Source organism: Pseudophryne corroboree, chromosome 2 (assembly GCF_028390025.1).
Source record: "Pseudophryne corroboree isolate aPseCor3 chromosome 2, aPseCor3.hap2, whole genome shotgun sequence".
NCBI lineage: Eukaryota > Metazoa > Chordata > Amphibia > Anura > Myobatrachidae > Pseudophryne > Pseudophryne corroboree.
The window spans coordinates 816469458-816495608 of record NC_086445.1 but is presented as its reverse complement, the minus strand read 5'-3'; the positions used below and the strand labels follow the sequence as shown (position 1 = coordinate 816495608).

Genomic DNA, 26151 nt, shown 5'->3' with positions numbered 1-26151 from the left:
AATAAATAGTGTGGCGCATGTGCCCGCAGCGTGGCGGGCCTGCAAGGGGTTCATTTGCGCCCGCCCAGCTGTCGGTATGCCGCCGTTCAGGATCCCGGCGCCAGTATGCTGGCTGCCTGGATCCCGTCCGCCGGCATACCATACTACACCTGTGCTTGGTATTGCTCTCATAGAACGGAACTTGTGTCAATAATCTGAAAATGTATTATAGAGGGGTGGAGTTCTCTCATATCAAAGGTTATTTATGTATAATAAAGTTACAGATGACTCAACTTATTCACAGCACTGAGGTTGTGGGTTTGATTTCTACAATGGTTCTGTGTGGAGTTTGTATATTCTCCCCATACTTGTGTGTATTTCCTTTGGTCGCAATGTTCATCTGTGACTGCAGGCTAGTAAGCCTGAGTTTACCCAGACTAGCAGACGCTGTGCGGCTTGCGTGGCCAAGGAAACTGCATCTGGGACATAGCCCTTGGCCTCGCCACTCCCTCTGAATGCCCCTGCCTGTCAATCAGGCAGAGACGTTAGCATCCCTGCAAACACACCAGGCTCGGGGGTCTCCTCTCCCATATTTAAGTGGTGTCTGTGTCAGTAAGTTTATCTGTGTTTTTTGTGTCAGTAAGTGGTATCTGAGTAAGTATGTGTGTGTCAGTAAGGGGTATCGATCATTTAGTGGCGTCTGTCTCAGTAAATGGTATCTGTGTCAGTAAGTGATGTCTGTCATGTGTGTCAGTAAGGGGTATGTGTGTCAGCAAGTGGTATCTGTCAGTAAGGGGTATCTGCGTCAATAAGTGTGTGCATCAGTGTGTAAGGAAGTTTGACTGTTAGTATGTTTGTCAGTAGCTGGAATCTGTGTCAGTAAGGGGTGTCTGTGTTAGTAAGTGGTATCCATATGGGGTGTTTGTGTCAGTAAGTGTGTTTGTCAGTAAGTATGTATGTATCAGTGCACCATGTCAGTAAGTGGAATCTGTTTTATTAAGGGGTGTCTGTGTCAGTAAGTGGAATCTGTTTTAGTAATGGGTATCTGTGTCAGTAAGTGGAATCTGTTTTAGTAAGGGGTGTCTGTGTCAGTGAGTGGAATCTGTTTTTGTAAAGGGGTGTCTGTGTCAGTAAGTGGAATCTGTTTTAGTAAGGAGTGTCTGTGTCAGTAAGTGGAATCTGTTTTAGTAAGGGGTGTCTGTGTCAGTAAGTGGAATCTGTTTTAGTAAGGGGTGTCTGTGTCAGTAAGTGGCATCTGACAGTAAGGTGCGTTTGTGTCAGTAAGTTGTATCTGTGTCAGTAAGGGGTGTCTGTCACTAAGTATGTGCCAATAAGTGATGTCTGTGTCCACAATGGGTACAGTATCTGTCAGTAAGTGGTGTCTGTATCAATAAATGTGTGTATCAGTACGTGTTTGTCAGTAATGTACTGTATGTCAGTGTGTGTGTGTGTGTGTGTGTGTGTGTGTGTGTGTGTGTGTGTGTCTATATCAGTGTGTTTGTGTCAGTAGGGGGTGTATGTCAGTAAGTGTTGTCTGTGTTGATAAGTGTGTCACAGGAGCCCTCAGTTCCCTGTCTACTCTGTATTGCCCCATCTTTTCTAATCTTTCCACACCTGCTCTGTTTTGCCCCATCATTGCCCTTCATCCTTCTTTGCATGTTATATGGCGGTCACTGTGATGCTCCATGCTTGATATTGTGGTCACGGAAGTTCTGTATTATATGGTGGTCACAAACTTTTTCTTGTTATAGTTAACTATGAAGTGGTAATAGGTAAACACTAGCTATGATCTTCATGGAGATAGCCACACTCATGGCACAGGCCACACCCCCTATTTAGACCACACCACACTTCAAAGGTACACAATAGGCCCTTCATAAATTTCAGCTCTAGGCCCATGCGGACCTTAATCTGGCACTGCTTACAGTGTATAGAACCTCCTGTAAAACACAATACACAAACAAATCCCTCAAAATATCAGTGTCTTTTCTCCAACAAGTAGATCTTACTAACTTTGGGGCTCATTACATTTGGATGATAGTCATTATGACATGGCTTAGATGTAGCAGTCCACGTCCGCACTGATAGGTGTTACTTTCACAATCTCCCTGAAATGCTTTTTTAAAAGTAGGCAAGTATGTCTCCCCTAGCATCTCATCTCTCCCACAGTTCACATTCCAATCCCCTCACACTTCAGGTTTCACACAGTGTACACTACCCCCCAGCAGCTTATCTCTCACACAGTGCACACCCCCGTTACACTTCATCTCTCACACAGGCCCTCATTCTGAGTTGATCGCTAGCTGGCGTTGTTCGCTGCGTAGCGATCAGTTGAAAAAAACGGCAAAACTGCGCATGTGTATGCACTGCAATGCGCGCACGTGGCGTACGGGTACAAAGAGCATTGTGGTTTTGCACAGGTTCTAGCGACGCTTTCAGTTGCACAGCCAATCGCAAGAAGATTGACAGGAAATTGGAGTTTCTGGGTGTCAACTGACCATTTTCTGGGAGTGTTTGGAAAAACGCAGGTGTGGCCGGGCGTTTGCTGGGTGGGTATCTGACGTCATTACTGTGTCACTCGTCGCAGCAATCATCGCACAGAATAAGTAACTACAGGGCTGGTCTTGTTCTGCACAAAATGTGTTTGCAGTCGCTCTGCTGCATAGGCGTTCGCACTCCCCTTGGGTGGTGGCTATGCGTTTGCATGGCTGCTAAAAGTAGCTAGCGAGCGATCAACTCGGAATGAGGGCCACAGTGCACACCCCACTCACAATTCATCTCTCACACAGTGCACATTTCCCCAAGCAGCTCATCTCTCACACAGTGCACATCTCTGTAACAGCTCATCTCACATAGGGGGATATCCAATTATCGGTGAATTAACATTGGCTCCGAAAAACGAGTGTTTTTCTGTTTTTTTTCCGATTTTCACCAATGTATTTTTTTCTTACAGGATGTCTAATATGGATCACCCTTAAAAAAAAGCTGACCTACCGAAAACACACAGGTTTAGTGAAACCTGTGTGTTATCGGTAGAAACAGCCCCATTTTCGCATGAAAACAGGGCTGTTTCTGGGGAACCGCGTTTCGTGCCCACTTCTCGGGGCTAATTAGATAGCCCCCGGCAGGAAATTGGCTCCTGTAAATTACTGGGGCTAATTGGATATCTCCCATAGTGCACATTCCTCCCTCACAGCTTATCTTTCACACATGGTACACCCCATCCGCCTCATAGCTTATCTCTCACACAGTGAACAACTCCTTCCTCATGGCCCATCTGTCTCACAGCTCATCTCTCACACATATCCTGTCTCCCCTCATAGCTCATCTCTTAGAGAGTGCAATTACCCCTCGCAGCTCATCTCTCACAGCTCACATTACCCCCTCACAGCTCACCTCTCACATTTTGCACATTACCTCCCTTATCTCATCTCACAAAGTGCACATTCCTCCCCTCACAACTCATCTCTTACACAGTGCACAATCCCCCTCACAGATCACCTCTCACACAGTGCACATCCACCCCCACAGCTCATCTCTCACACAGTGCACATTACCTCCCTTAGCTCATCTCTCACATAGGGCACATACCCCCTCTTCACAGCTCATCTCTCACACAGGGGTGATCTTCAGTATGCCAACTGTCGGGATCCCGGCGCACAGTATACCGGTGCCGGAATCCTGACAGCCAGCATACCAACACTTTTTCTCCCTCGTGGGGGTCCACGACCCCCCTGGAGGGAGAATAAAATAGCGTGGCGCGCTTAGTGCACCACCGTGCCCGCAAGGGGCTCATTTGCTGTCGGTATGCCGGCGGTCGGGCTCCCGGCGCCGGTATGCTGGTCGCTGGAAGCCCGGCCGCCAGCATACCATACTACACCCCTCACACAGTGCACTTCCTCCCACTTCAAGCTCATCTCTCACACTGTGCACATTTCCCTATCACAGCTGATCTCTCATACAGGGCGGGATGTACTAAGGGAAAAATGCGGTAAACCCCCCGTTTTCCGGGGTTTTACCACATTTTCAAATGTACTAAGACCCCACCATCAGTTTTTCGCCGCCCAGGGTATCGCCATCTCTGGATGGCGATACCCTATAGAAGCCTATGGGCTTCTTATCGCCGGCAGCCGCAACCCACCGCAGACGCCTATCCCCCCTCCCCCCGGCATACCTTCCCCAGGCTGCCCTGGTCCCGGAAGGTAATCTCCTCCTCCCCCTAGCAATGCAGCTAGAGGTCCATCTGGGTGGAGGGGGAGGAGGAGGCACCAGGGACAGCCTGCTGCCTTGTTCCCAGCAGCTGAGGAGAGGGAGAGCCCACAGAGGTGATGGAGACCCCCAGCACACCACCTTACAGGTATCGCGGGGGGCCTCCATCACCGTATTGCGATGTTAGTACATATGCGATCAACATCGCTGTGATGGGCGATGATGTATGTTAATACATCCCGCCCACAGTGTGCACCCCTTTCCCCTCATAGCTTATCTGTCTCACAGTGCACATCTCTTGTTATTGCTCCTTTATCACATACTGTAGGGCCTAAAACAGACTGGATCGCTGCAGCAGCAGTGAACGCAGTCTGAAGCCCTAAGTGGAGTGCGCATGTGCAGCGACCTCACTGTGTGTGCGCACCCCGGGAGCCTAGTGAGATGCTAAAAGCATCTCAGGGCTGTTATCGCCTCTGCCTGATTGACAGGCAAAGGCGGTCGCTGAGCGGGAAGAGGCGTGCCAATGGTGTAAGAATGTTGGTGGGGCACGGTCCGGACAACAGAGGCATGTCCAGCCCGTTGGGGGGGCGGGCCGCGGTGGCTGCGTGACATCACATGCAGCTGCTGTGACCCAGGATGCAGCAAGTAGTGGCCTGCCAATGCGCACATTCCCCTCTCAGACAATGCACGCCCTATCCCCCTCATAGCTCATCTCTCACACAGTGCACATTTTCCCTTCACAGCTCATCTCACCTCATATATTAACCACTTAACTGACACACTTTTTCCCCCAAAAAACAGTCAGAAATGTTTTTTTTTATTTAATAAAGTTTAAAATGTATTTTTAACATACATACTTAGGGTGTGTTTTTTGAGCCCCACCGCTCGCCCCCGTATCCATAGTCCCCCATTGTAAAATACTTCCCTCCACCAAATAGAAATAGTCCCCCCAGTGGTAAAATAATCCCCAGCATTATCACCCCCACCCCCTACTGGTAATAGATTTCTGGGTCACAGTCCCCATCCTCATCCCCAATGTCAAAGCCCCCCCCCTTCCCTATTTAGTGACCCACCTCTCCATGTGTCACTATATAGTTATTTTATTTTTTATATATCCCCCCATCCAAACAAACTGGGGGCATCATACAACCCCCAGACACACCCCCATTGCCAATTAATAGCTCCCCATTACCTAACCCCCTCACCTGGTTCAGTTTGCAGCAGAGCATGGATGACAGGGGTGACTGTTCATCAGACCCCCCCCCCCTGCTGCAGCTGATCTCCGCAAACACAGATATCAGCATACATGTGCTGTTGAAGGGAACTATGGGGCTAATTCAGACCTGATCGCAGACTAGGTTTTTTCGCTGTGCTACGATCAGGTCAGAACTGCGCATGTGTATGCACCGCAATGGGCAAGCGCGTCATACGGGTACAAAGCGGATCATTGCTGTGCGATGGATTTAATGAAGAATCCATTCGCACAGCCGATCGCAAGGAGATTGACAAGAAGAGGGCATTTGTGGGTGGCAACTGACCGTCTTCTGGGAGTGTTTGGGAAAACGCAGACGTGTCCAAGCGTTTGCAGGGCGGGTGTCTGACGTAAATTCCGACCCCAGACAGGCTGAAGTGATCGCAGCGGCTGAGTAAGTTCTGGGCAACTCAGAAACTGCATAAAACTTTTTTTGTACCGCTCGGCTGCACATGTGATCGCACACTGCAAAGCTAAAATACACTCCCCTATAGGCGGCGACTATCTGATCGCAGCGCTGCAAAAAATAGCTAGCAAGCAATCAGGTCTGAATTAGCCCCTATGTTCCCCTCCCAACGCATTTAGTTGTGGAAGTGATGTCGGCGGTCAGAGACAGTCGCTTCACTCCCAGGGCACCGCTGCAGCAGGAGGAAGTCCATTCTGCACTTGTGCAGAAGAGATTTCTTTGATACAAAAGGGGACACAGCGGAGCAGCACCATTGTATGTTATACGACCTGGCCAGGTAATGCAGTGCTGGCTGCGGTAGTATCACCTATGATTATCCAGGCAAGTGGTTAATGCAGGAGCTGAGGTGCACAGAGAGGAGGTACTGAGGCAGCACTGATTGAGTCCCATGGCCGGGCAAGGTGGCCTGGTAGTTATGCTCTGTCCCTGCCCACTCTATTTCCATCCCTCTATATGGTAAGCTCTCACAAGCAAGGCCATATACTGTATACCCTCTGTCACATGTTTGCACCTCCTTTGCCAAAATCATATGTACTACATTATGTGTAAGGTTTTTTTTGTATGATTTATACCTCTGTCTGTCCAGCAATGCAGTTTTGTGGCGCATTACAAATAAACAATGATGATGTTCCCAAGCAACCAGTTTTAGGGCCTAATTCAGACCTGATCGCAAAAGCAAAATCTTCCACTAATGGGTAAAACCATGTGCACTGCGGGGGGGGGGGGCAGATGTAACATATGCAGAGAGATTTAGATTTGGGTGGGTTATTTTGTTTCTGTGCAGGGTAAATACTGGCTGCTTTATTTTCACACGGACATTTAGATTTCAATTTGAACATGCCCTACTCAAATCTAACTCTCTGCACATGTTATAACTGGAGGTCTGAATTAGGCCATTAGTGATGAATCATATCCACCAAATCTGAAAAAAAAGTACTACTACATTGTAATTTTTGTATTTTTTATTTACCTCCAAGGTCACAGACTGTGTGGAACGTAGAGAGATCAAAAGCTTGTAGCGCGTACTTCCCAAAGTTATTCGATATGGAGTCCATAAAACCCATAAATGTCACCAACATCTCTTCTGACCTAAACAATATAATACATTGACAGAGTTACTGTAGAGTAGTACACACGTCCGCTCAGCAGACCAATAGCATGATGTTTACCAACTGGGCATACAGCTTTGGAAGGTATATGTTCAGGATCCCGGCTGTCTGAATCACAGCAGGCGAAATACTGACAGCCATCAGAACACTGATGCCGGAATCCCAACCAGGTCAGAATCCCGACACTGGGATGCCGACAGCCGGGTTCCCAACAGCAGGGATTCCAAGGTAAGTATAATCATGAGGGTTAGGATTGGCTGTGGGGGTGGGTAATTCGTTTTAGGTGCCACCCTGGGAAGATGGGTTAGGCTGCGGGTGGGGGAGAGATTAGGTTTAGGCTGTGAGGAGGTAGGGTTAGGGATAGGCATCACCAGGTGGGGTTAGTTTTAGGCATTAATTCCACTTTCAGACATACGACCCAGGAATTTCCCTGCTCAGTCCCGGGTTTTTTATCTCTGAAAAATCCTGGGTTTTTGCTGGAGACCCCTTTCACACTAAACCTGAGACCTGGAAAAATTCCCAGGTTGACCCCTTTCAGACATAAGCCTGGTCTGCTCTGGCAGCCAGTACAGACCAGGCTACTCTCATGTCACATGTCATATACACACACATGTCACACTCATACATGTCTTACACACACACACATCTTACCAGTGGCGTAAGTTCGTCACAGTCGCCCGGGGGCAAGATAAATATTGGTGCCCCCATATTTCCTATATTAAGATAAATATGTGTGTGTGTGTGTGTGTGTGTGTGTGTGTGTGTGTGTGTGTGTGTGTATAGTGTTCTGAAAAAAAATTATATACTGTATTTATACATTTAATTGTCTTTCATTTTAAATAACACATTTCTTAGCAGTCATACCCAGGATTAGAACCCATGACCTGTTACACTGACAGCAGACACTTTACTGATGGAGTTATTTGCTCCTGTCGAGGAAGCATGAGAATTCTAACTATATGAAGTTACATGTAATTGTCAGAGAAGTAGCTTCATATAGTTAGAATTCTCATATTTCCTATACAGGAGCAAACAGCTTCATCAGTAAGGTCCCGCATCCAGTGTAATAGGTTGTGGTTTCTAATCCTGGGTATGACACTTGTAAAATGTGTATATACGGTATAATAAAGTGGGTGTGATTTGTAAGGTGCAGGGACCAGTGACGAAGTCGGCCACTGAAAAGACAGCGGCAGCTATCAATTAACTTAATTCAGTGGTGTCACAGAATGGGAGGAGAGGTGCCCCCCTTCAGAGCAGGAGCCCGGCGGCAGATGACTCCGTTGCCTCCCAGAGTTCTGCCTCTGCATCTTACACATACACGTCACACTCAAACACACACATACATGTAAAATACACACACATGCCAAACTCACACACAGACACCCTAGCGAAGACCTCACCACAACATGCAGCCTCTGTTAGGCTGTGCTGGCTGCTTCTACTACTCACTGCAGCAGGGTCTGCAGCTGCTGGTACATGCCCCCTCCAGGAAGCCCTGCCCAGCAGTCCAAATGCCAATCAGGAGGCATCTACGTGTGACCTGGGAGTAAATTCCCGGGTCGAACCATTCAAACCTAAGCCGGGTTGTCTACTCGGAAGTTAAGCCCCGTGAAAAACCCTGGTCAATTGCAGGGTCGGTAACCCAGGTACTTTGAGACATGCCAAAATCCTGGGTTGATGCACGTTCATGTGCAAAATCACGAGATTTTGGAGGATGTCTGAAAGGGCTATTTGGGGGGGTTCAATAGGGTTAGACTGCAGAAGGGGGGGTAGGTGTAGCCATTAAGGGGGCAGGTTAGGGTTAGTCATAAAGGGGAGAGTTTAACGTTAGGCTGCGGTAAGGGGGGGTTAGGGTTGGGGGGGGTTAGAATACTTACCTCACCCCTGTCGGGATCGTGACTATTGGGATGCCGGCATTGGTATTGTGACCACAAGCATCCCATACACAGGGATCACATACAGATCCCCTTTGGGAAACTATGGGACCATATGTATCTCAGATACAAATCACTTTTGGATCAGAGGGAGAAACTGGGTGGCAATATAGGATAAGTGAACCTTGTGTAAGTTGGCAGAATGTGGGTTATTCAGATGTGAGCATATGCATAGATCCATCTTATATCAGCAGAGGTGAATTTAGGTGTCAGGCCGCTCCAAGGCACAATATAATTTGCCTCCATGGTGATGGCAGCTAATCCACCAGTGGATTTCAGTTGATCTTTTGCACCAATGATAGGGACGGTGCAAGTCTGCAGTATGGGTTGCCAGTTCCGCACCAACTTACAGGATATATAGAAGTAACATGAATAATACCTTACAATCAATATGAACAATGCTAATGGATCAACTTACAGCTCTAACTTATTGGTGGTGCTCTCAAAGAACTTTTTGTAGATCAAACTACAATAATGGATTAGAGAAAGAAAAGACAAAGATAACTCTTTTTGGCAGCACTCTTCAAAATAGATTTAAACAAACATAGATCGAGATAACAATGTGCTGGTGAATCATCTAAAACGTAACATTTATTCTGTTTATACAATAAAATAAAGACCTCTCAAACGTGGCTTAAAAATCTGGATTTGACCAATAATTTATAGGTTCAAGATAAAAATGGTGAAAATAATTTTCAGGATGCTATATCTAAGGGAAACTCTATATTGTCAACCTGTGATTGAGGTAGGGATGAGTAAAGTATTCATCCAAATAATGCCCACAGTACCCAGTATTCCTAGGTGGTCTCCCATCCAAGTACTGACCAGGCCTACCCTATTTAGCTTCCGAAATTAGACAGGATCAGGCGTATTGATGATAGTATGGCCGTGGGCAGTTATTTGAAGATGATGATAGTATGGCCGTGGGCAGTTATTTGAAGATGACGTGGGCAGTTATTTGAAGATGACGGAAAAAAGAAAAAGAACCCACTTCTGCTGTCTGTACTTTGCCTGGATCCAAAATAATGAAATAGTGGTCCCAATACTCTTCCAGATAAGAGTGTGTTGGAAAAAGAGAATGATTGGAAAGTGTCAAAGAAAGTTCTGGATATACTATTCCATTCACAGATTTGAAGGAAGGGAAGGAAGGGAAGACACTTCTGCTTTATGTTGTGACTGCGGAATGTTCGCTGAAGAGAGCAAAGCTCACGTCAGCACTGCTGTCAGCCAGATGAGAGAGTGAAAGAATACTGCTAATTTCTCATAGCTGATGTGAGTGGTACTGTTATTAAATGATCATAATTAAGCTGTATCATGCAAGCATAAATAGAGCACATGCTCAAGCAAATGCTAAAAACCTAATAATAAATGTTCATTGGTATAAAGTCTGTCAATAGCACAATAGCAGGTGGGCAAAACCATGTGCTCTGCAGGGAGGCAGATATAACGTGCAGAGAGAGTTAGATTTGGGTGGGGTGTGTTCAAACTGAAATCTAAATTGCAGAGTAAAAATAAAGCAGCCAGTATTTACCCTGCACAGAAACAAAATAACCCACCAAAATCTAACTCTCTGCACATGTTATATCTGCCTCCCCTGCAGTGCACATGGTTTTGCCCAACTGCTAAAAAATTTCCTGCTGCGATCAACTTGGAATTACCCCCATGGTTTTGCCCAACTGCTAATAAATTTGCTGCTGTGATCAACTCTGAATTACCCCCATTAGCCCACACTTAGGATTGGTAACTTTCCCCCCTTGAAGCGATGCTCCTATTTGCGCTAAACATTATATATATTTCTCTCTCTCCCTCATGCCACGTGTCTTAAGAGGATACTGTTAAGGGATTTGTTACATATTGATAACACTGAGCCATACTTACCTACCTGACCCTCTCCATGAGGGAGAAAATGCTCTGTTCCTGGACTTTCCTGGTAATGTATGATTGCTATCACCTGTGGTGAAACACCTTTCTTATCAATTAACTAGCTCACCACAGGTGATGGCAATCATACATTACCAGGAAAGTCCAGGAACAGAGCATTTTCTCCCTTATGGAGAGGGTCAGGTAAGCAAGTATGCACTGAGCTATTCATGAATACTCAGTAATATTCTGATTCATTGTTCAATCCCTCCCCTCCTCAATTGACACACGTGTACCAGGATACTTATATTCTTATTAGTAACCAATATATAAACAAGCTGTCTGTCTGACATTTAAGATAACTCAAGCATGAAACTATGTATCCCTAATAGCAACTTTTGAATATAATTTATAGCTCTGTGTAGCACTTGTATTGGCAGACTAATATCTAATTAGCTACAGCTGCATATCAGTGGGATAATTATCCTTTGCAGCCCTTTGGCGATTCAGATGCTGACTCTCTGTAAAAACGTACATATATGAGGAGCTATTCATATGCTGTGCAATGCTCTCACACTTTTTCATTTGCAGCACTTTTAATCAATAATATCGTATTCTATGTGCAGTACAGCATAAAATCTGTAATTTTTATGATAGTTATATTTGAATGATATTCAAAATATGTATTCTAATTGTTTGGCTGGAAAATTTCTCCCAATGTATCTATTATCTGTCATTAACAATATATCCAGAATATTTATTCACTAATTGATATGGCTAATATCTGCACAGATTAAGTGTGTCTCTACCAGGTGATAATAGAGACATTTTAATTTCTGCTGTTTTTTATTCTTACATCTCAGATCTGTTAGAGAATATTTCATTAGCTTGCACATACAAGCAAAAATCCTCCTTTAGATTCATTAAGGTTTTTTTTTTGCTATTGACAGACTTTATACCTATGAACATTCATTATTAGGTTTTTAGCATTTGCTTGAGCATGTGCTCTATTTCTGATCATTTAATAACAGTACCACTCAGATCACCTGTGAGAAATGACCAGTATTCTATCACTCTCTCATCTGGCTGACAGCAGTGCTGATGTGAACTTTGGTCTCTTCAGGGAACATTCCGCAGTCACAACAGAAAGCAGAAGTGTCTTCTCTTCCTTCAAATCTGTGAATGGAATAGTATATCCAGAGCTTTCTTTGACACTTTCCAATTATTCTCTTTTTCCAACACTCTCTCATCTGGAAGAATCATGGGACCACTATTTCATTATTTTGGACCCAGGCAAAGTACAGACAGCAGAAGGGGGTTCTTTTTCTTTTTTCCGTCATCTTCAAATAACTGCCCATGGCCATACTATCCTCAATATGTGCGATCTTGTCTAATTCCGGAAGCTAAATAGGGTGGGCCTGGTCAGTACTTGGATGGGAGACCACCTAGGAATATTGGGTACTGTGGGCATTATTTGGATGAATACTTTACTCATCCCTACCTCGATCACAGGTTGACAATATAGAGCTTCCCTCGGATATAGCATCCTGAAAATTATTTTCACCATTTTTATCTTGAATCTGTAAATTATTGGTCAAATCAAGATTTTTAAGCCATGTTTGATAAGTCTTTATTTTAATGTATAAAAACAGAATAAATGTTAAGTTTTAGATGATTCACCAGCACATTGTTATCTCGATCTAAGTTTGTTTAAATCTATTTTGAAGAGCGCTTTATTTTTGTCTTTTCTTTCTCTAATCCATTATTATGGTGCAAGTTTGCACTGATAGTAATGATGGCTACTTTTATAAGTGGATGGATGGGGACGGTGCTGCAGGCTAGATGTGGCAAACTGAATATGCAATAGGGAATATTTAAAAGCAGATATGATAACTGTAAACTACATTTTAAATGAAAGTACTTTGCCAATGTACGGATGGTTGATGTAATATGACTGCATATGTTACCTGTAAATCGCATTAAATAAATCTTCTGAAGATACCCCAAATGCTCTTTCATACTGGCATTTTCCTTCTCTAAAACACAATAAGAAACATTATGTTATTATAGTTAGTTGGCAAAACATTGCTTTTATTTCACAGTTACAAATTTTCTTATGCCAACTTATCTATCATTTGTCACCATTTATAAACACCGTGAAGTAAATTTACTACGCATCAGATTTTGCTTCAATTCCAAACTGACAGGCATCAACGGTGATTTAGTGTCTACTCCAGGCATTCCCAACCACTGTCCTCAAGGCACACTAACAGTGCAGGTTTTAGTGATATCCAGGCTGCAGCACAGATGGTTAAATCAAAATAATTGAGGTGCTAATAAAGTCACCTGTGCTGGAGCCTGGATATCACTAAAACCTGCACTGTTAAGGGCCCTACACACTGGCCGACATCAGCCAAAGATATGAACGATCTCGTTCATAAATGAAAGAGATACCGTTCATATCTTTGAGTGTGGAGGCTCCAGCGATGAACGATGCGCGGCACCGCGCTCATTCATCGCTGGTCCCCCGTCGGCTGTACATGCAAGCCAATATGGACGATCTCGTCCATATTTGCCTGCACTTCAATGCAGCCAGGTGACGCGGGGAGTGAAGAAACTTCACTCCCCCCGTCACTGCCCCCCCCCCGCCGCCGGGTCGCCCGTCGGCCGTATCCGCCGTCGGGCAGCTCGGCGGCGGATCGGCCAATGTGTAGGGCCTATTAGTGTGCCTTGAGGACTGTGGTTGGGAATGCTATATATATATATATATATATAAGATTAAAAATAGATATAGTACAGGGGGATAGGGGTAACGGCGACTTGTGTTGTTAACATATAAATATATATGTACTATGGTCATTTTATAAAAGTTCGGAATCTTAAAAGCCAGTATTAGCATAAGAGTAAATAGAACAATTTTAATACACAGTATTATAATGTAGGAATTTAATTGTTCAGCTATACTGGACAAGGTCTGTGCAAACATTGCCCAAAGTGGATCTACCTGACGCTGAACAGGGATCTACCTTGTAATCTGCTGAAAAGCAAAACTATTTGCACATAAACCATCCTGTAGCAGATCCTGAGAGGATAATACCATTTTGCAGGACAAACATGATGATATGAGTGTCGATGTTACTGTCAGTGTAACCTTGTCACTTTTGCCGCTCTTAGACATGATAAATAATCAGCACTTCCACAGTGTACTACACAGTTTGTGACCGTAATCACTTTACCATTTAAAGTGATATCAATCTGACTGTACCCATGTACCAGCATTGAGGCTCAGAAGAAACCACTGACAAACATATATAAAGTCAGCAATCACACTATCAGTCAGTCACATGTTATATATTAATCATATGAGCATATTATCAACTACAAATACATTTCAAAGTATGTAGGAGTACATATTACTGCATTCTGTTCTATACAGATCTTAACGTATTCAGACGCAATGCTAAGAAAACCACAGGAATGTACACAGACTCATATGCAAAGGGCACTAAACTTAACTATTCATACTAACCAAAGTAGATAGAAATTTAGTGCTGTATAACCCGTACTCAGTAGAGTGGGATACAGGGAGACTCGCCTCACTTCCAAGATCGATCAATACGTTAGCGAATGCCGAGTGGATCCAGACGCACTGTGTACACAGACACTCCGGTCACACAGACGCCTGTACTGCGAACGGATCTCCTCGCAGTAGCTTTTTAGTGAACACAGACGCAGCGGCCTATACTGCGACCGAGACCCCTCATGGTAGCGTCTGAGATGGAAGTGAGGCAACAGTTCATAGCGGGAGACCGATGAAAACTGGTCATGAATGCTGGAGCACACCGTGGTGGCGGCGCACCAGCTACTGTTCGGTAGTCTCCTCCCAAACCAGTGCAGCTGTGTCCGTATTCCCCTTCTAAGCAGAACCGATGCCTTACCTTCTCCCCGTGCTCCGGCCACAGCCTGGTAACGTCTGCTGGACCTGCTAGTATATCCGACACAGACGCCCACCGAGACCGCACTGTACCGTGGGTAAGCGTTGTTGCAACCCGGCGGACAGTTGTTGGAGCGACTCTTTCCAATATGCGTATAAGACGCGGTTAGGAAAGATCACTCAAAAACATACTAAGACTATAAAAAATAAAATAAGAAAGCTTAGGGCTGCCAAAAACAGTGGCCCTCTGACCATGGTCCGGCTCCTGCCGTACCAAACAAAAAACTGATTTGCCTGAGCCAGTGGGTGGGGATCTATGGATGGGCCCGTTGCATCCTGGGAGGACTAAAAGCTTGTGATCGTTTGGTGCCAATCCGCTATTGCTCCATCATATCCCATTGTAATCCTGTGGATAACCTGTGGACCCAGCCGGAGAAATTATATATACACTGCTCAAAAAAATAAATGGAACACTTAAACAACACAATATAACTCCAAGTCAATCACACTTCTGTGAAATCAAACTGTCCACTTAGGAAGCAACACTGATTGACAATCAATTTCACATGCTGTTGTGCAAATGGAATAGACAACAGGTGGAAATTATAGGCAATTAGCAAGACACCCCCAATAAAGGAGTTGTTCTGCATGTGGTGACCACAGACCACTTCTCAGCTCCTATGCTTTCTGGCTGATGTTTTGGTCACTTTTGAAAGCTGGTGGTGCTTTCACTCTAGTGGTAGCATGAGACGGAGTCTACAATCCACACAAGTGGCTCAGGTAGTGCAGCTCATCCAGGAGGGCACATCAATGCGAGCTGTGGCAAGAAGGTTTGCTGTGTCTGTCAGCGTAGTGTCCAGAACATGGAGGAGCTACCAGAAGACAGGCCAGTACATCAGGAGACATGGAAGAGGCCGTAGGAGGGCAACAACCCAGCAGCAGGACCGCTACCTCCGCCTTTGTGCAAGGAGGAACAGGAGGAGCAATGCCAGAGCCCTACAAAATGACCTCCAGCAAGCCACAAATGTGCATGTGTCTACTCAAATGATCAGAAACAGACTCCATGAGGGTGGTATGAGGGCCCGACGTCCACAGGTGGGGGTTGTGCTTACAGCCCAACACCGTGCAGGACATTTGGCATTTGCCAGAGAACACCAAGATTGGCAAATTCGCCACTGGTGCCCTGTGCTCTTCACAGATGAAAGCAGGTTCTCACTGAGCACATGTGACAGACGGGACAGAGTCTGAAGACTCCAAGGAGAATGTTCTGCTGCCTGCAACATCCTCCAGCATGACCGGTTTGGCATTGGGTCAGTAATGGTGTGGGATGGCATTTCTTTGGGAGGCCGCACAGCCCTCCATGTGCTCGCCAGAGGTAGCCTGACTGCCATTAGGTACCGAGATGAGATCCTCAGACCCCTTGTGAGGCCATATGCTGGTGCGGTTGGCCCTGGGTTCCTCCTAATGCAAGACAATGCTAGACCTCATGTGGCTGGAGTGTGTCAGCAGTTCCTGCAAGACGAAGGCATTGATGCTATGGACTGGCCTGCCCATTCCCCAGACCTGAATCCAAATGAGCACATCTGTGACATCATGTCTCGCTCCATCCACCAACGCCACGTTGCACCACAGACTGTCCAGGAGTTGGCGGATGCTTTAGTCCAGGTCTGGGAGGAAATCCCTCAGGAGACCATCCGCCACCTCATCAGGAGCATGCCCAGGTGTTGTAGGGAGGTCATACAGGCACGTGGAGGCCACACACACTAATGAGCCTCATTTTGACTTGTTTTAAAGGACATTACATCAAAGTTGGATCAGCCTGTAGTGTGTTTTTCCACTTTAATTTTGAGTGTGACTCCAAATCCAGACCTCCATGGGTTAATAAATTTGATTTCCATTGATAATTTTTGTGTGATTTTGTTGTCAGCACATTCAAATATGTAAAGAACAAAGAATATGTCATTTATTCAGATCTAGGATGTGTTATTTTAGTGTTCCCTTTATTTTTTTGAGCAGTGTGTGTATGTATATATATATATATATATATATATATATATATATACTTGTCGCAGGTCCGGCACTCCATGTTCCATATCAACTGTGTCGGTGCCCTCACAAAAAAAATCAGATAAACTTGCAAAGGTGCAGCACTCAAACTGAACAAACTGACACTTTAGACTAAGAGGAAATAACCAACGTTTCAGTATTTTGAATATTGTCATCAGGATAAGAGAAAAGATACACACATACCTTTTATAGGTAATCACCATGGGGGTAATTCCAAGTTGATTGCAGCAGGAAATTTTTTAGCAGTTGGGCAAAACCATGTGCACTGCAGGGGAGGCAGATATAACATGTGCAGAGAGAGTTAGATTTGGGTGTGGTGAGTTCAATCTGCAATCTAAATTGCAGTGTAAAAATAAAGCAGCCAGTATTTACCCTGCACAGAAACAAAATAACCCACCCAAATCTAACTCTCTCTGCAAATGTTATATCTGCCCCCCTTGCAGTGCACATGGTTTTGCCCAACTGCTAAAAATTTTCCTGCTGCGATCAACTTGGAATTACCCCCCATGAGTGAAATGCTGGCGTCAGGGCTGGGACCGCTCACCCTCCCCGCCGCCGTGCTGTCAGGTGACGTCATCCAATAAGGATTCGACACCTGTGAGAGCTTAACCAGTCACCAACCAAACCAATATTACATACTGTAGATACAAAGCATCTATTTAGAAAACTAAAACCGTGCTAAATAACAAGACAAATGCTGTACAGTTATATTCCATATCATATATAAACTTTGTTAATACAAATGCTTATTGATACTAAAGCTCTAAAAAGTGTTAGATGGAAACATAATATGTCAGCCATAGTACTGTAACAAAGGGATTGATCATCTTAAAGAAGCAAAAGATATACTGTCATTTAACCCCTTCGGATGAATAACATTCAAACGATGAATCCATCTTGCTTCACATTTTAACAGCTGGAGTGAAGGATCACCCCCGCGTCGACTCGGCGGGATGGTGTCGATCATCCTGTAACGGAGACTAGCTAGTGTATGCCGTGCTTCAGCAAAATGCCGCGCGACCAGTTGGACGCTCGTGCCCGAAATTAATGCTGCACATATGGCCGCCCTGTGATTACCCATCCTCTCTTTAAACTTAGTTTCTGTCTTACCAATATAACAGAGCCCACAGGGACAAAAGCTGGTACACTACAAAGGTAGAGTTACAAGTGAAGTAGTGCAAGATTTTATAAACTTTCCCAGAATGAGGATGATTAAACGTATTCCCTGTCAAAAGAAATTGGCACGTAGTGCAAGTACACCTAAAACAACCTACCCGGGTATTACTTAAAAATGTGGTCCCTCTTGGAGGTGCTCTGGTAGTATCTGTCTTGACCAAAATGTCATTCAAATTACGGCCACGCGAATAGCATGGCATTAATCTGTGTTCCCTTAGATTTAATTTGGGGTCACTCTGCAACATGGGCCATAATGATTTAGCCAATTTAATAATGGCTGGTGATGATACACTATACCTATTAACCCACGGGAGGCTTTTATCATTAGTTTTTCTAACAAGTACAGAATCATTGATTAGAGCTTGTCTACCCAATGCTAATACTTTCTGTTTACACTCTACTAAAGAATCAGCACTGTAACCCCGTTCTAAGAATTTCTGAACCATAAGGTCAATTTGCTGTATGGTCATCCCTAGATTGCTATTGATACGAAAAGCCCTAAGCATTTGTGAATAAGGGAGCCCTTTGATTAAAGATCTTGGATGACAGCTTTGTGCCTTCAACAACGTATATCTGTCCGTGGGCTTAGAAAACAAGCTGGTATGAATGGCACAATCGACAATAGAAACATGTACATCGAGAAAATCTAATGCTTCCTTACTGAAAGTATAGGTAAACTTGTTGGGGTTGTCTGAAGCATTGTGTTCCTCCAACCTCCTTTGGAGGATACCAACGTCACCCCTCCAAATCAAAAATAAATCGTCTATGTACCTCAAAAATAAGACGATATGTTGCTTAACAGTACTTTCAGTAAAAAATACCAACTCCTCAATAGAAAACATTACCACCAGGGCCGGCTCCACGCCTACTACCACCCTGAGCGAGAAAATGTAAAAGCGTCCCCCCCCCCCCCCCCCATATGCTATGCGCGCTCCTGGAAAAGTTGGTGTGACCTCTGGAAAAGTGGGCATGGCCTCGTAACTTCATATCATCAAACTATAAATATATTTTCACACCCCCTCTACACACCAATTAGCAGCCTTACACATAGCCACAGTAGTGTTCCTTACACACAATGTCTCCAGTATAGTGCCAGATACACATAATGTGCAGTGCCAGATAGACATGATATGCCCCGCAGCAGTGCCAGCTACACATGACATGCCCCCTAGCAGTGCCATCTACACATGATAGTGTTCACTTTTTAAGGCAGGGTGCTGATCACAGGGATGGCACATTTTTAAGTTAGGAGGGCAAAATTATGTACATACTGTAATGCTTGTTGTTCCCAAACCTACAAGCTAAAGCACGGACAGTGCGCGCCGAAGGCGCGCCGCAAAAATTAAGGGGAGTTACTTCGTGGGGAAGGTACGTGGCCACATAATAGTGGCAATTCGCATTACACCACACAGTAGTGCAGCTAATACACACTGCACCAGGAAGAACCTCCTATGCACTTTGCGCCAGGCACAGCACTGAGACACATTGAACCAGAGAGTGCACTGAGACACACTGCACCAGGGAGAGCACTGAGACACATTGCACCAGGGAGAGCACTGAGACACATTGCCTATCCACAGATGCCTAACGGGAACACTACATGACATGCCCCCCAGCAGTGCCAGCTACACGTGACATGCCCCCCAGCAGTGCCAGCTACACATGACATGCCCCCCAGCAGTGCCAGCTACACGTGACATGCCCCCCCGCAGTGCCAGCTACATGTGACATGCCCCCCAGCAGTGCCAGCTACACGTGACATGCCCCCCAGCAGTGCCAGCTACACGTGACATGCCCCCCAGCAGTGCCAGCTACATAAATGGCCACACAGTGCCAGATATGCCCCCACAGTTCAGATACATAAATGCCCCCACAGTGCCAGATACATAAATGCCCCCACAGTGCAGATATGCCTCCACAGTGGCAGATACATAAATGCCCCCACAGTGCCAGATACATAAATGCCTTCACAGTGCAGATATGCCTCCACAGTGTCCGATACATAAATGCCCCCAGTGCCAGATACATAAATGCCCCCACAGTGCCAGATACATAAATGCCCCCACAGTGCCAGATACATAAATGCCCCCACAGTGCCAGATACATAAATGCCCCCACAGTGCAGATATGCCCCCACAGTGCCAGATACATAAATGCCCCCACAGTGCCAGATACATAAATGCCCCCACAGTGCAGATATGCCTCCATAGTGCCAGATACATAAATGCCCCCACAGTGCCAGATACATAAGTGCCCCAACAGTGCCAGATACATAAATGCCCCCACAGTGCAGATATGCCTCCATAGTGCCAGATACATAAATGCCCCCAGTGCCAGATACATAAATGCCCCCACAGTGCAGATATGCCTCCACAGTGCCAGATACATAAATGCCCCCACAGTGCCAGATACATAAGTGCCCCCACAGTTCCAGATACATAAATGCCCCCAGTGCCAGATGCATAAATGCCCCCACAGTGCCAGATACATAAATCCCCCCACAGTGCAGATATGCCTCCCCAGTGCCAGATACATAAATGCCCCAAGTGCCAGATACATAAATGCCCCCACAGTGCCAGATACATAAATGCCCCCACAGTGCAGATATGCCCCCACAGTGCCAGATACATAAATGCCCCCACAGTGCCAGATACATAAGTGCCCCCACAGTGCAGATATGCCTCCACAGTGCCAGATACATAAATGCCCTCACAGTGCCAGATACATAAGTGCCCCCAAAGTGCCAGATACATAAGTGCCCCCACAGTGCAGATATGCCCCCACAGTGCCAGATACATAAATGCCCCCACAGTGCCAGATACATAAGTGCCACCACAGTGCCAGATACATAAGTGCCCCCACAGTGCAGATATGCCCCCACAGAGCCAGATATAAAAATGCCCCCACAGTGCCAGATATGCCCCCAGTGCCAGACATGTCCCCAGTGCCAGATATCCCCCCCTTCCTCACCTGCCCCCGTGCTGCTCACTGGTTACCGCATCTGTTGCTGATGCTGCTGCTCGGTGCTGCTCTTTGGCTGAGGACAGGGAGGAAAGCGCAGCGTACGCCTCTCCTAGGAGCCCTCAATCTCCGACAGGTTCAAGTAGGCGCCGGTCCGCAAGCCAATCAAAGCTCGCAGTCCGGCAGCCAATCAGCCTCAGCTGCCGGACCGCGAGCTCTGGTTGGCGGGGAAGGGAGGGAGGGGAGGGGAGCGGACTGCAGCTGTAGCGACGGCTCCAGGCTCCAATATGGCGGCCAGAGCTTGCGGCGCCCATAAAGTGCGGCGCCCTGTTCGGCAGCTCTATTGGAACATGCCTGGAGCCGGCTCTGATTACCACATTGGCATAGCCGGTGCCATTGAACTGCCCATGGCACAGCCTTGTACCTGCAAGTAAAACTCATTGTCATATAAAAAAATAAGAATTTACTTACCGATAATTCTATTTCTCATAGTCCGTAGTGGATGCTGGGGACTCCGTAAGGACCATGGGGAATAGCGGCTCCGCAGGAGACTGGGCACATCTAAAGAAAGCTTTAGGACTAACTGGTGTGCACTGGCTCCTCCCCCTATGACCCTCCTCCAAGCCTCAGTTAGGATACTGTGCCCGGACGAGCGTACACAATAAGGAAGGATTTTGAATCCCGGGTAAGACTCATACCAGCCACACCAATCACACCGTATAACTTGTGATCTGAACCCAGTTAACAGTATGATAACAGAGGAGCCTCTGAAAAGATGGCTCCCAACAATAATAACCCGATTTTTGTAACAATAACTATGTACAAGTATTGCAGACAATCCGCACTTGGGATGGGCGCCCAGCATCCACTACGGACTATGAGAAATAGAATTATCGGTAAGTAAATTCTTATTTTCTCTAACGTCCTAAGTGGATGCTGGGGACTCCGTAAGGACCATGGGGATTATACCAAAGCTCCCAAACGGGCGGGAGAGTGCGGATGACTCTGCAGCACCGAATGAGAGAACTCCAGGTCCTCCTCAGCCAGGGTATCAAATTTGTAGAATTTAGCAAACGTGTTTGCCCCTGACCAAGTAGCTGCTCGGCAAAGTTGTAAAGCCGAGACCCCTCGGGCAGCCGCCCAAGATGAGCCCACTTTCCTTGTGGAACGGGCTTTTACAGATTTTAGCTGTGGCAGGCCTGCCACAGAATGTGCAAGCTGAATTGTACTACAAATCCAACGAGCAATAGTCTGCTTAGAAGCAGGAGCACCCAGCTTGTTGGGTGCATACAGGATAAACAGCGAGTCAGATTTCCTGACTCCAGCCGTCCTGGAAATATTTTCAGGGCCCTGACAACATCCAGCAACTTGGATTCCTCCAAGTCCCTAGTAGCCGCAGGCACCACAATAGGTTGGTTCAGGTGAAAACGCTGGAACCACCTTAGGGAGAAACTGAGGACGAGTCCTCAATTCCGCCCTGTCCGAATGGAAAATCAGATAAGGGCTTTTACAGGATAAAGCCGCCAATTCTGACACGCGCCTGGCCCAGGCCAGGGCCAACAGCATGACCACTTTCCATGTGAGATATTTTAACTCCACAGATTTAAGTGGTTCAAACCAATGTGACTTTTGGAACCCAAACTACATTGAGATCCCAAATTGCCACTGGAGGCACAAAAGGAGGCTGTATATGCAGTACCCCTTTTACAAACGTCTAAACTTCAGGGACTGAAGCTAGTTCTTTTTTGGAAGAAAATTGACAGGGCCGAAATCTGAACCTTAATGGACCCCAATTTCAGGCCCATAGACACTCCTGTTTTGCAGGAAATGTAGGAATCGACCCAGTTGAATTTCCTCCGTCGGGCCTTACTGGCCTCGCACTACGCAACATATTTTCGCCAATTGCGGTGATAATGTTTTTGCGGTTACATCCTTCCTGGCTTTAGATCAGGATATGGATGACTTCATCCGGAATGCCTTTTTTCCTTCAGGATCAGGTGTTCAACCGGCATGCCGTCAAACGCAGCCGCGGTAAGTCTTGGAACAGACAGGGTCCTTGCTGGAGCAGGTCCCTTCTTAGAGGTAGAGGCCACGGATCCTCCGTGAGCATCTCTTGAAGTTCCGGTTACCAAGTCCTTCTTGGCCAATCCGGAGCCACGAATATAGTGCTTTCTCCTCTCCATCTTAACAATCTCAGTACCTTGGGTATGAGAGGCAGAGGAGGGAACACATACACTGACTGGTACACCCACGGTGTTACCAGAGCGTCTACAACTATTGCCTGAGGGTCTCTTGACCTGGCGCAATACCTGTCGAGTTTTTTAATCATGTGGACGACTTCTGGGTGAAGTCCCCACTCTCCCGGGTGGAGGTCGTGCTGAGGAAGTCTGCTTCCCAGTTGTCCACTCCCGGAATGAATACTGTTGACAGTGCTATCACATGATTTTCCGCCCAGCGAAGAATCCCTGCAGCTTCTGCCATTGCCCTCCTGCTTCTTGTGCCACCCTGTCTGTTTACGTGGGTGACTGCCATGATGTTGTCCGACTGGATCAACACCGGCTGACCTTGAAGCAGAGGTCTTGCTAAGCTTAGAGCATTGTAAATGGCCCTTAGCTTCAGGATATTTATGTGAAGTGATGTATCCAGGCTTGACCCTAAGCCCTGGATATTCCTTCCCTGTGTGACTGCTCCCCAGCCTCGCAGGCTGGCATCCGTGGTCGCCAGGACCCAGTCCTTAATGCCGAATCTGCGGCCCTCTAGAAGATGAGCACTCTGCAACCACCACAGGATGGATACCCTTGTCCTTGGTGACAGGGTTATCCGCTGATGCATCTGAAAATGCGACCCGGACCATTTGTCCAGTAGGTTCCACTGGAAAGTTCTTGCGTGGAATCTAACGAATGGGATTGCTTCGTAGGAAGCCACCATTTTTACCCAGAACCCTTGTGCATTGATGCACTGAGACTTGGTTCGGTTTTAGGAGGTTCCTGACTAGCTTGGATAACTCCCTGGCTTTCTCTTCCGGGAGAAACACCTTTTTTCTGGACTGTGTCCAGGAACATCCCTAGGAAACAGAAGACAAGTCGTCGGAACCAGCTGCGATTTTGGAATATTGAGAATCCAATCGTGCTGCCGCAACACTACCTGAGATAGTGCTACACCGACTTCCAACTGTTCCCTGGATCTTACCCTTATCAGGGAATCGTCCAAGTAAGGGATAACTAAAATTTCCTTCCTTCGAAGGGATATCATTTCGGCCATTACCTTGGTAAAGACCCGGGGTGCCGTGGACCATCCCTACGGCAGCGTCTGAACTGATAGTGACAGTTCTGTATCATAACCTGAGGTACCCTTGGTGAGAAGGGTAAATTTTGACATGAAGGTAAGCATCCTTGATGTCCCGAGACATCATGTAGTCCCCTTCTTCCAGGTTCGCAATCACTGCTCTGAGTGACTCAATCTTGAATTTGAACCTCTGTATGTAAGTGTTCAAAGATTTTAGATTTTAGATTTAGATTTAGAATCGGTCTCACCGAGCCGTCTGGCTTCGGTACCACAATAGTGTGGAATAATACCCCGTTCCCTGTTGCAGGAGGGGTACCTTGATTATCACCTGCTGGGAATACAGCTTGTGAATGGCTTCCAAAACTGCCTCCCTGTCAGAGGGGGACGTCGGTAAAGCCGACTTTTGGAAACGGCGAGGGGGAGACGTCTCGAATTCCAATATGTACCCTTGAGATATTACCTGAAGGATCCAGGGGTCTACTTGCGAGTGAGCCCACTGCGCACTGAAATTCATTGAGAACGGGCCCCCTCCGTGCCTGAGCTTGTAAGGCCCTAGCGTCATACTGAGGGCTTGGCAGAGGCGGGAAAGGGTTTCTGTTCCTGGGAACTGGCTAATCTCTTCAGCCTTTTTCCTCTCCCTCTGTCACGAGCAGAAAAGAGGAACCTTTTGTCCGCTTGCCAACAAAGGACTGCGCCTGATAATACGGCGTCTTATTTTGAGAGGCGACCTGGGGTACAAACGTGGATTTCCCAGTTGTTGCCGTGGCCACCAGGTCTAAAAGACCGACCCCAAATGTCCCTTTTCAAAGGCAATACTTCCAAATGCCCTTTGGAATCCGCATCACCTGACCATTTTACTGGTAGAATTGGACAAACGCACTTATACTTGATGCCAGTCGGCAAATATTCCGCTGTGCATCATGCATATATAGAAATGCATCTTTTAAATGCTCTATAGGCAATAATATACTATCCTTATCTAGGATATCAATATTTCCAGTCAGGGAATCCGACCATGCCAACCCAGCACTGCACCTCCAGGCTGAGGCGATTGCTGGTCGCAGTATAACACCAGTATGTGTGTGAATACATTTTTGGATACCCTCCTGCTTTCTATCAGCAGGATCCTTAAGGGCGGCCATCTCATGAGAGGGTAGAGCCCTTGTTCTTACAAGCGTGTGAGCGCCTTATCCCCCCTAGGGGGTGTTTCCCAATGCACCCTAACCTCTGGCGGGAAAGGGTATACAGCCAATACTTTTTAAGAAATTATCAATTGTTATCGGGGGGAAACCCACGCATCATCACACACCTCATTTTATTTCTCAGATTCAGGAAAACTACAGGTAGTTTTTCCCTCACCGAACATAATACCCCTTTTTGGTGGTACTCGTATTATCAGACATGTATATTCATGTAACGTGTGGCCCTACTGGAAATCACGGTTGTCTCTTCACCGTCGACACAGGAGTCAGTATCCGTGTCGGCGTCTGTATCTGCCATCTGAGGTAACGGGCGCTTTAGAGCCCCTGACGGCCTATGAGACGTCTGGACAGGCACAAGCTGAGTAGCCGGCTGTCTCATGTCAACCACTGTTTTTTTATACAGAGCTGACACTGTCACGTAATTTTCAACAGTACATCCACTCAGGTGTCGACCCCCTAGGTTGTGACATCACTGTTACAGACACTCTGCTCCATCTCCGCATCATTTTTCTCCTCATACATGTCGACACAAACGTACCGACACACAGCACACACACAGGGAATGCTCTGATAGAGGACAGGACCCCACTAGCCCTTTGGGGAGACAGAGGGAGAGTATGCCAGCACACACCAGAGCGCTATATATATATACAGGGATAACCTTATATAAGTGTTTTTCCCCTTATAGCTGCTGTATGTTTTAATACTGCGCCTAAT

At 46.3% G+C, this 26151-nt stretch overlaps 1 protein-coding gene across 5 annotated transcripts in view; it reads right to left on the bottom strand.

The window, feature by feature from the left end:
* The window catches only part of LOC135049800 (acetylserotonin O-methyltransferase-like), a 448700-nt gene that overhangs the window by 352987 nt on the left and 69562 nt on the right, over nucleotides 1-26151 (bottom strand). For all 5 annotated transcript variants that reach the window (XM_063955675.1, XM_063955679.1, XM_063955677.1 and 2 more), the window contains exons 4-5: nucleotides 12777-12845; nucleotides 6877-6995 (exon numbers count right to left, since the gene is read on the bottom strand). In XM_063955675.1, coding sequence (XP_063811745.1) covers nucleotides 6877-6995; nucleotides 12777-12845 — 188 coding nt within the window. The remainder of the gene's footprint in view (nucleotides 1-6876; nucleotides 6996-12776; nucleotides 12846-26151) is intronic.